Source organism: Aspergillus saccharolyticus (genome assembly GCF_003184585.1).
Source record: "Aspergillus saccharolyticus JOP 1030-1 unplaced genomic scaffold BP01scaffold_28, whole genome shotgun sequence".
NCBI classification, from domain to species: domain Eukaryota; kingdom Fungi; phylum Ascomycota; class Eurotiomycetes; order Eurotiales; family Aspergillaceae; genus Aspergillus; species Aspergillus saccharolyticus.
In genome coordinates this window covers 329,366-339,914 of record NW_020290638.1, presented here as the reverse complement: position 1 = coordinate 339,914, position 10,549 = coordinate 329,366, and the positions used below count along the sequence as shown (strand labels likewise).

The 10,549-nt window shown below is 51.5% G+C and overlaps 3 protein-coding genes across 3 annotated transcripts; all 3 read right to left on the bottom strand.

Annotated features, from left to right (window-relative positions):
- Window positions 1–2,144: 2,144 nt before the first annotated feature.
- Window positions 2,145–3,007, bottom strand: BP01DRAFT_301411 (putative oligosaccharyl transferase subunit Dad1; the record flags this gene model as incomplete). The annotated part of the gene is made up of 3 exons (XM_025572028.1): window positions 2,145–2,211; window positions 2,330–2,508; window positions 2,723–3,007. The coding sequence occupies 3 exons, from the start codon at window positions 3,005–3,007 to the stop codon at window positions 2,145–2,147; spliced, it is 531 nt and encodes a 176-aa protein (XP_025429280.1).
- Window positions 3,008–3,651: 644 nt separating this feature from the next.
- BP01DRAFT_384738 (putative C6 transcription factor) lies at window positions 3,652–6,211 on the bottom strand (the record flags this gene model as incomplete). The annotated part of the gene is made up of 2 exons (XM_025577532.1): window positions 3,652–5,499; window positions 5,576–6,211. 2 exons carry the CDS (start codon window positions 6,209–6,211, stop codon window positions 3,652–3,654), a joined length of 2,484 nt encoding a protein of 827 aa, XP_025429279.1.
- Window positions 6,212–6,818: 607 nt separating this feature from the next.
- BP01DRAFT_358825 (putative mannosylphosphorylation protein (Mnn4)) lies at window positions 6,819–8,608 on the bottom strand. Its single transcript, XM_025575525.1, has 7 exons — window positions 8,298–8,608; window positions 8,204–8,213; window positions 8,117–8,140; window positions 7,912–8,056; window positions 7,541–7,852; window positions 7,362–7,489; window positions 6,819–7,308 (listed from the first exon to the last, which is right to left on the bottom strand). Exons 1-7 carry the CDS (start codon window positions 8,452–8,454, stop codon window positions 7,191–7,193), a joined length of 894 nt encoding a protein of 297 aa, XP_025429278.1. The 5' UTR covers window positions 8,455–8,608; the 3' UTR covers window positions 6,819–7,190.
- Window positions 8,609–10,549: the final 1,941 nt, after the last annotated feature.

Here is a 10,549-nt window from a genome sequence, read left to right as displayed (position 1 = left end):
GACATTGAGGCTACGTGCGAGCTTGTGGATGAACGGCTGAAGTTACTGAACGACCCGCCAAAGCTCAGCATCCTGCCTATTTACAGTCAGATGCCTGCGGAGCAACAAGCGAAGATCTTCGAACGGGCTGAGAATGGCGTTCGCAAGGTGATCGTTGCCACGAACATTGCTGAAACCAGTTTGACGGTTGACGGAATTATGTTCGTGGTGGATTCGGGATACTCGAAGTTGAAAGTATACAACCCACGAATGGGTATGGATACCCTGCAGATCACCCCGATCTCCCAAGCCAACGCCAACCAGCGATCGGGCCGTGCAGGTCGCACAGGGCCTGGCAAGGCATACCGTTTGTTCACGGAGGTCGCTTACAAGAACGAACTATATCTACAAACGATCCCGGAAATTCAGCGCACCAGTCTCTCCAACACTGTCCTTCTCCTCAAATCTCTTGGAGTCAAGGATCTACTAGATTTCGATTTTATGGACCCTCCCCCTCAGGAAACGATTACCACATCCCTATTCGAACTTTGGTCGCTGGGAGCTCTTGATAACCTCGGCGACCTCACCCATCTGGGTCGTCGGATGACGCCGTTCCCCATGGATCCTCCTCTCGCCAAGTTGCTGATTAAAGCCTCAGAGGAGTACGGCTGCAGCGAGGAGATGCTGAGCATCGTCTCCATGCTTTCCGTTCCCAGTGTATTCTACCGTCCGAAAGAACGGCAGGAGGAATCCGACGCCGCGCGAGAGAAATTCTTCGTCCCCGAGTCCGACCACCTCACGCTCCTCCACGTCTACACTCAATGGAAAGCCAACGGCTACTCCGACGGCTGGTGTACCCGCCATTTCTTACACGCCAAGGCCCTGCGACGTGCCCGGGAGGTTCGCGACCAGCTGCACGATATCATGACGGTACAAAAGATGCCCCTTGTCAGCTGCGGGACCGACTGGGATGTCATCCGCAAGTGTATTTGCTCAGGTTTCTACCACCAAGCCGCGCGCGTCAAAGGTATTGGCGAGTTTCTCAATCTTCGAACCAGCGTAAGCATGCAGCTGCACCCGACGAGTGCTCTGTATGGACTGGGCTATGTGCCAGAGTATGTGGTGTATCACGAGTTGATCCTTACCAGCAAGGAATACATGTCCACTGTCACGGCCGTTGATCCACACGTAAGTTCTGCCTTCCACCCAGATGTCATGTTGACCCATCTGCACGAACCCAACATTGACTTTCATTCTTCTCCTGTCACAGTGGCTCGCCGAACTCGGCGGTGTCTTCTACTCCGTTAAAGAGAAGGGTTACTCCCAGCGGGAGCGTCGCGTCACCGAACAGGAATTCAACCGCCGCATGGAGATTGAGACGCAAATGGCGGCGGACCGGGAACGGGCTGCTGCGGAGAAGCAACGAGAAGAGGAGCGCAACGACCCCTCGCGGCGGAGGCAGGAGATTGAGGTGGGCAGTTCCGTGGTCCGTCGGCCGGCCACAACAGCCCGCCGTATAGGAGGAGTCGTGACGGCCTCTAGTTCTTCCCGGAATGGAGTCGGGAGCGGCGGGGGAGGGGGCGGAGGAAGTGTGGTCAAGAAGCCACAAGTGAAAAGGAGGCCTGGGCGGGCATTCTGATTTGTCTTGTCATGTATATATTATATAGAGGTATACCCCGATCTTTGTGAAAGATTTATCAATCATGATTCACGAGAAACCGCGCGGCGATTCTATGTTCTGCACTGAGACAATGCTACCGTTGCCATGTTCCTGCATGCCACGCCATTATAGATGGAACACCGCGTACTGAGCAAATCCTATAGCATCTCGGCATAGTGGGAATGAAAGGCTCTCAAGGAAGAAACTAGATAAATAAATCGGCACCCTCTTTTCCTCTTCTTTCACAAACCCTAGCAAACTGAAAGCACCTCCAGGTCCAAACCCGACCAGACCGGAGCGAACCATCAGATCTGAGGCATCGAATCCACCAGGGATCCAATCCCCGATCCTCCACTATCTCCTCTCCCCTTCCCCCATCCCAGTCCAGCCCATCAGCCCCAGACCCCCAGAGATCCTCACCTCCCAGGACACCCCCCAAGCAACCCCCCGCCGCCCAACAACCACACCACAATCCTCACCCCTGTAAACCCAGAGACTGCACCGTTCAGTTAATAAAGTTAATACAGAAGAAATGCAAAATCAGACTCCCGAAGATATAATCCGCGAACGCCCTAATCGTAAACCCGAGTCAGTAAGAAATCTAACCCACCATGAACAGCCCCCTTCCTCCCTTCAGAAAGAAAAAGAAGCAAGAAAAAAGGAGGGGGGGGGGACGCGGGGAAAGCTCACCTTTCATGCGAGATCCCATTACTCCCCGTCTCCTTCGCGGCAGCCGCTTTCCCCTTCCCACCTTTCCCGCTAGATACCACCCCGGCAGCCGAAGGCGAAGAGGTCTGCATGCGCAGACTAGCCGTAAGGACGAATTGGCCGACGGCGGCGGAGAAGCCGCTTAGGAAGGCGTTGAATGGCTAGAATTTCCCCCGAGAAAGGTCAATTGATTAGTGTGGGTGATTTATAATGCTGTTGTGAAAGGAACACGGTTGAATGCGATTTGATGCGATAGATAGGGCACACGGTAAAGCGGGAGAATATGGAATGCGAGTGGCCACTTTGGGACAGAACATCCCGTGTACAAAGGGGATTTAAGGCAAGAGTCAGGGAAAGCGAGCGTAGAGAACTCACATAATTGCCCGCCAGCACGCAGTAGAGGAATTGCACGCCGCCGACGAGAACCAAAAAGCCCATGAACGCGTCGAGCAGGAGCGTGCGCTGTGGGGTCGTGGCGAGATATTGCTGCCAGACGGTATGGGCAATATCGAGAACAGAGGAGTTTGTGGTGAGCGTCTTGGGACCGGAGGAGAGAGCTGAGGGGGAAGCGACGGTGGTGGATGAGGATGAAGGTATAGTTGGTGGTGAGGGTGCGGGAACGGGGCCTGCGCTGGCGGCAGCGGTGCGTTTGGCAGGCATGGCTGTTTCGGTGTGCAAATTTGGTTCTGTCGTTTAAGTCGAGGATTCAATTGACGTGGGACACGGAGATTCCAGGGATTCGGAGAGGGAGAGGGCGTTCTGTACGTTTGGCTGAGTTGGTGGTTTACTTCGGAGTTCATTACGCAAGCTGGCCGCTACATTGCATCACGTGACTGCATTGTTATCAGCTGGAGCTTATCTCCGCAGTTATGAGATGGAGTATGGGTACAGAGACAATGTAGGCCGTTGATGGCTAAAGCTCTTTTAGAGTTGTAGACATGTAGGTCTGAGCCTGTAAGTCTAAAGTGCGCTCAGTATGATACATTGATGTTATTTTCAACATGGTTGTAGACAGCTTAGCCAAGTCTTCTAAGACCTCTTAAGATATGTTGGGTTATTATACATACACTCATTGCATACAAGTCATTGATCCATCGTCTTTGATGTTGATTGGAGATGGATGTTACTGGTCGTGAAGAGGGGAGTGTTCGTTAAAGAAGATCCGGAAGTATTCGCCAAATGCACTGCAACAGGGGGCCCGCTCGAGAAAGGGCGAAGACCTCAGCTCAAGGGTCACGGCTGAGTTAGAGAGATATATGTAGCACAGTTATGTGCCAGGTGCGCTTCAATGCCGCAGAAACACATCAGGCAAACCAGTCGGAGATGTTCGCAAATAGGTTCTCTGTATTGGCTTCCTGCAAATCCATTTGAAAGTCTTGCATGACTTGATCCCATTCATCCCAATTGAGCCGCGGGTCCGGCTGACTTGCATTTGCAATGTTCGCCGATTCTGCGAATGAGTTCGTTGACTCAGCCCTGTTTGTAGTATCCGGCCGCTCAATGGCTGCCGTTCGAGGATTCAGCCAGTCCACACCGGGGAAAAGACTACTGATTGCCTCCAGCGGCCCCTCTCGAAGATCAATATCCAGTCCGCCGGTATTGGACGATGCGCCCCCATTCGGCACCACGGATGAGACTTGTGAATCCCGTTGAGCAAGAGACTGGGGTAATATGGGAGGAGGCTGGAGGAGCGAGGGTCCCGTGCCACCAGTAAACGGCACATCCTGGAAAGTGCCTGCGGTAAGACCCAGCTGAGATCGCATTGCCTCCTGTTTTGCTCTGTGAGCAGCCGCACGCTTCATGAGCCTTGACAACGGTCGCCAGAGCATGCCCTTCCTTTGCTTGCTGTTGTGCACCCAATCTCGGTATAGATTACTCACAGCCTCCCAAGCACGGTCTGTCAGTGGGCTCAACGGGCGCACACAAAGTTCTGACAAAACGAAGGCGATGGCATGCCATTGCATGCTTGTGGCAAAAAGCCAGCTCCACTTGAATGTGTTCTTGTCGGCTCCTAGCAGGCGCGCAAATTCGGCGACCTCCACAGACGTTGCAAATAAGCTCTCTCTATTAGCGTTGGTCAGAGCAATATCCCGGTCCGGCCGCGTCATGGGATGATGTATCACAAGCCACAGCTTGGTAAGAATGAGTCGGGCGACTGTAGCGCAGACCCATTGTATAGGCACATGCATGTCACAATGCTTGATGTATCGTTCCTCGATGCGGGCATTGATGGCTTTGATCAGATTGCCACAATTGTCTGCGGAAACCGGCCGAGTACCTGGTCTAAAATGACCATTTGGACAAGCATAGCTGACCCGCCGGAGTGCCACAGTGATGTCGCAGCGGATGAGACAGAAGGTCATCTCGGTACAACCGATCCTCTCCGGGGGCGGCTCGTGCATATCTGGTCTTAGGTCGTCATCATTGACGTTCAGTGGAAGCCGAGTATCGTAGATTCGTTCGTTAATCTGGGAATCAGTCCCATGGTCTTCAGACGATCGGATGTCCAACAGACAGATATGCCACCACAGCCTCCGGCGCATCTCCGTGTCAAAGGGCTTCAAGCCGAATTTCGTGCCATCCCGATGGAGGCCAAGTCCTTGCGCAAGGCGAAGGACGAGAGCCGTCATAGACCACACAAATTTGGTATCATCCTCGCGACGGATGCCAATGAGAAAAATCACGGCAGCTTGAAGTAGCATTAGGTTCTGCGTGTTCAGGAAATTAGCCTTAGCTAAAGCTTGCTCGACTGCAAATCGATAGCGCTTGACAGCAGCATCACGGTCCTCTTCTAATTGAAGGAGACATTGGTCGTGAGACAGGCTGATGACCGCCACTAGGCACATCGCCAGGAACAATGCTTCCTGGTTCTTGTCCAAGCTGCTCGGGTCCTGGGCTGCAATCGTAAAGACATGCTTGGCGGTAGGTTTATGAACGATGGGGACTAACGGCGCCACGTTTTCATAGTAGAGATTCCAAAGCACTGGGATTTTTGACGGAGGTGGCAGAAAGGACTGGAGGGAATGCGACAGCGAGTAGAATCCAAACAGAAAACCGTCATGGTTGACAGAGTTCGTCGATGACGACTCCGGCGAGGGATAATCCTCGTGCTCGGACGCTGATGGATCGAGAATATCCTGAAGCTCCTCGATCTGTATGCCCTTGTCAACACGAGAAAGCAAACAAAAGAAGAACAAATACAGTAAAGCGAGCATAGAAGCGACTAACCTCATCACCGAGACTGGCCCAAAAACGATTACTCACATAACGGCTTCGGCCTTCATCTATTACCAGTCGTCCAAATTCGTGCTCCATGTTGCGTGTAGCCATAGGCCTCAAAGGATCTACGTTAGCAGCATTAGGTATGAGCGGACAGCCATCGCCATTGCCATCGCCATCGCCTCCAGCGGGCGCTGGCGGCGGTTGTGTGCTCACATTCTCACTGCGCGATTGACCTGGGGAAGGCGTATCCGATAACGACGCTGTTCGTTTCTCGTTCAAATGCTCAATAACACCCTCCAACCGCCTGAGTCGAGACAGGAGTTCAGCATCTTGTGGCCGCTTCGATTTGCGGGGAGCCCTTCCAGGTGGGGGGTAAATGCACTCGATGCCCGCCCTTACGCAATTCGAGCACGGCGATCGCTTGTTGCAGCGAACTTTGCGCCGACGGCAGGTAACACAGCTGCGAATGCTGTGCAGCTCATGCGAGGGAGAAGGTTGGGTGTGCTGGTCGGCGGTGGCGACCTGACCATGGCTAATATTGTCTGAGGCTCTTCGGGAGGGGTTCGCAGATAAGGCTGGCGAGGTCACAGTGGGTACAGGCGGGCGTTGTTGCGGTGGAAATGGTGGACTATGGGAGGACATGACGGTACAGATGGAATTATATGTGGAGCAGACTCGTTAACATGCACATCGTCAATAGCGATGACGGCAGTTTGAGGTAATTCTGAGGAGCGGACGCTGAAACTAAGGAGACAAAAAAAAAGTAGACGAGACCAAAGGATGAAACCATCTGATTATGATTGCTATCAGGACCAGCTGTAGTAGTAGTAAGGCAGCAGACAGAGTCCTGCCTCAGTCATCAATTCATAGTGGGGCGGCGATCGATCCCGGTCATGACCAACATCATTGGCCAGGGATAGCAGCTTCTCATGTCATCATCACGTGATAACTAGCGGCTCGGAGTCAATGGCTACAATGTGGATCAAATCATTGGTAATCTGGCATTGTCCAAAAACAGACAGGTATGTTCTGATTTACCACAATGACCAGCCCCTGATGTGGCTGATTTCGAGGTTTCATCGGTTCCAAAACTCCGTAGTATTGCGTAAGTGACACATGTCAAATGGGCAATTGTCGCGAATCTGCGATAGACGTGGACCTCCTAGAGACTCGGGCCAAGACACCAGGCGCAGCTGACTACACACACTTTTTTCCTCCATGACACACTCGTCGACCTTATTTCAAAGTTCACATGAAGTATTTATATACTCGATATATTCACAACAACTCTTCGAGAGACTCGAATGCTCAATAGCCCAGACCCCTGAGAGGCCTAAAGACTCCGGTATAAAAAGTATTGACAAAAGAGGGTCATGACAAGGTTGAACATACAGAAAAGAATCACAACCGGAAGACTAGAGAACAAAGTTAAACCCAAACGCCAAACGTAGCTAACTTGCAAATAACTGGTGATGCGCTCCGGGGGGTAACGCCATATATATGCAAACAAGTGACGACTGTATGAAAAAAGAATTTGTACCCGGGCAAATCATAACTGTCATTGACAGGCCCGATGTGTCTTCATCAGCAAGCTCTAAATTGAGAAATTAGTTGTTGCGCATCATCGAAGCAAAGGCCCAAGAGGCGTAGTTCGAACAGGTACGTCGACCGGCTGGCGGCGCCAGAACTGCCGTTTTCTTTGTTTATCCCACACCTCCGTGACATCGTTGAAGTGATGACTAGGTTCAGATCAGATTAATGACTTCTTGTTGTCAAGACTGCGATCACGTACCCTTGAAATGTAGTAGCCGTCATCGACTTCGAGCCATATTCCTTCTTCAGAAGGCGAACATATTCAAACGGGATCTTTACCGAGACATCCTCGAAATAACTGTTTCGCAACGGAAAAATTTCGGTTTCCTAGGAACTGGTTAGCCATTGCATTGTGCCAGTGGGTCACGCGCCATTTACATCAAACCGATGTCCGTCTTTGCACATTAAAGCTCCCGGGTCACCACGCTCTCGCCTTTCGTCATCCTTGCGCACGGCAGTGATGTCGATAAATAACCCGGAGGAAGTGTCAATCCAACGCGCGTCAATGACATTCAGCTTGTCGTCGGTAGACCGGATGACGTAGTTAGGATTGATCTCGAGTAGGTAGGTTCTTCCGCCCTCCACCCCGGGAATCTCGAAATGGTGCTCAGTCATATTGTAGTAATCGGCGAGAAAATGGATTGTGGGCTCCGAAATCTGAACATCCAGGTCATTGTCCCAAGGAAAGATCTAATCGACCGTCAGCGGGGGAGGCGCAACGCAGAAACCATGGGCGTCGAGAACCCAACCTTCTGATTCCACCACCATGCCAGAAGAGTTCCGTGCATGATCCATGTCTCAGCACCAAGGTCCTCCATTGTTGACAGGTAGGTTCGGATGAGTTCCGACAGGTGGGGGACAGTCTCATCTTCAGAAAGAGGCTTATCGGCGAAGCTGCGGCCAACAATCAGGTTAGCAGATGCCACATACGATATCTTCGCTGCCAATACATACCGGCCATCGTAGTGGTAGTGAAAACTAGCCAATGTATGTGTTAGTTTGAGCTTCGTGGATTCCAAGCACATCAAGATAGTGACCTACTCAGATTCCTCTGTGGCGTGTTAGCATATGTACCTCAGGTTTTTCCGGCGATTCCGCAGATTGACGGAATTCGACAAAGCGGACCTGGACTTACTGAAATATTTCGGCCCTGGTTCTCCTCCTTTACCAGAGTATTCCTTGGCCACAGTCGGTCTGACACTCATAAAATCAACATCGGCGGCGGAAGACCCCACGGCGGCCAGCGATAGCCCGTAGAGACCGACGAGCAACCGGGGCGTAGAGAACCACATGACGCAACAAGTATATATGTATGTATTGATGTTTTGAATATATTTATAATTCGCATAAATATATTTTGATAGATCTCCCTCGCTGTTACTAAATTCAAGAAGGCGATCGCATGCTCTGACCCCAAGTCACACAAAGTCGGAGATAAGGTCGGGGGGGGGGGGGGGGGGGAAACTGGAGAAGGATTGCGGTGGTGATCCAGGATGGGATCGCAGTGCCGATGTCACTTCTTCGTCGTCCTAGGGATGAACGTGGCGATGATGGTAGACTAGACAGGGACTGTCTTTAGGGAGTCGACAAGGCCAGCAAGTAAATGCGATCGAGATTGGATGATATGTCGCAAGGGAAGTCGAGATATGAAAGAGCATCGAAGGGGGAAAGAAAAGACGTTGAAAGGGCAAGGATCATAATCAAATAGTAATAATAATACAAAGGTCGGGGACAGAAAATGAACAGATCCACAGTGCCCGGGATCGGCAGGGAAAATGCGTATGAGAATAGTAAAGACTGTAAGAGAAGACGAGGGGGTCGCGTGCGCAGTTACCAACTTACCCAAGTTGCTGTAACCGTATCTTCCGATAAGTTTAGTTCACTCAGAACTAAGGATGGACGGGATAATGGCGACGGGCAAGAACCGGGCGGCGGCACGACAGGCACGACAGACACAACACAGATGCGCAGCAGACAGCCTTGCAAGCCTTGGCGATGGTGGATGGAATTACCGCGCCGATCCGGGCGGACTCTTTTACTTTTCCCAGTTAACTGGCTTCCATTCCTTATTGAAGGCTCTACGAAGACTGCAACAATGGTTTTGCAAGAAGTAATTCTTGCTTCCAAAAAAATCGGTCGCTTCCAGCATAGGAAATGGCAATGCTTCGTACACAGAGTTAATCCAACCCATAGCACGGTGCTACGTACGACACCTTCAGGCTGTGCTGGGGGAACCATGAGTGGCGTCAGCAGGCTGTCGTATTCCCCAATAGCACGGCAAGCAGCAACACCGCCTAGCCATTCCTTTGGCGTTTTTCAATAGCGGCCGGGGGGGACTCGGTCTCGGTACCTCAATCTGGAATATTAAGGCCGCGTCATAGTCTAAGCCCGGTATTCGCGCTCACCCAATTTCTTCATCTCTCAACCACGACGAATTGGCCCCCCCTCCATTCTCGCCTGACAACTGGCCTCTCCTGCTCTGAACAAACACGGAATAACAAACGAATAGGGGCCACCGCTCAAAATTCGACACACGTTGTCTTCGAGTTTTTAGAAGTTCGGACGTGATTCATGGAATCACTCCAGGCTGCTGCTACTCTGGTAATGCAGAAAATCTTTCCGGAATCAAGTGGGGGACGTCCCCACATGACGAAGAACCATGTTGACTGTCTTTTGTGGTCCTTCTGGTCCTTCTGCGAGTCCTGCGCACCATCATTCTACCTTTGAGAGTCTGTCAGACATCCAGGATAAGGCTCTTACTAGATTAGTCTCCGAATTAGACGTGCTTAGACCTCAGCACACTGTTCTTTCTCATTACAGACATCAGGCTTGACAAGAGACTCTCCTCCGATGGGAATCGCTCAAGGTTCGCCTTAGGTTGGCAAGCCAGATAACTGGACTAATTGCAGTATCGCGCTCCTCAGATCCTGCCAGGCATCTTCTCCTCGCATGAGCACGCACAGTCTAAAGTCCTAACAACCAGACCAGGTATTCTTCCTGCGACACTGATTAGATCCACGTCAGCTTTGTGTGTAGTTAAAGCAACAGAAGAGCCATTCAAAATGTTTTGATAGAGTCCCTCCAAACTTGGCAGTTTGGTTAAGTGCAGTGGTCATGGATCGTAGGTCTCGGGTACTGTATCTCTTGGCAAGCCCCCGAATGCTTGTATAGCCCCCATGACAGCCATCTAATTTGCCAGGTATCGCGCGTAAATTGACCGTCTCTCCTTACCAAAGCGCCGCTCTTGGCGCTGTTCAATACATGATACATACGCTCTCGCGCAGACATGGGCTCATAGCCTCATACAACATCGGCAGTCGTCGTACGGAGAACACTGGTTACAACTAGGATCTTATCCCCCATTCCATGTCGCAGCTTTGCTTCTGA

Bases quoted from the DNA above. Each gene is read 5' to 3' on its own strand.
- BP01DRAFT_358825 (XM_025575525.1), bottom strand. From the start codon at position 8,454: ATGTGGTTCTCTACGCCCCGGTTGCTCGTCGGTCTCTACGGGCTATCG. The intron at 7,853-7,911 runs GTTGGGTTCTCG...ACGGTCGATTAG, and splicing joins CATGGTGGTGGAATCAGAAG to ATCTTTCCTTGGGACAATGA. The intron at 7,490-7,540 runs GTAAATGGCGCG...ACCAGTTCCTAG, and splicing joins AAGACGGACATCGGTTTGAT to GAAACCGAAATTTTTCCGTT.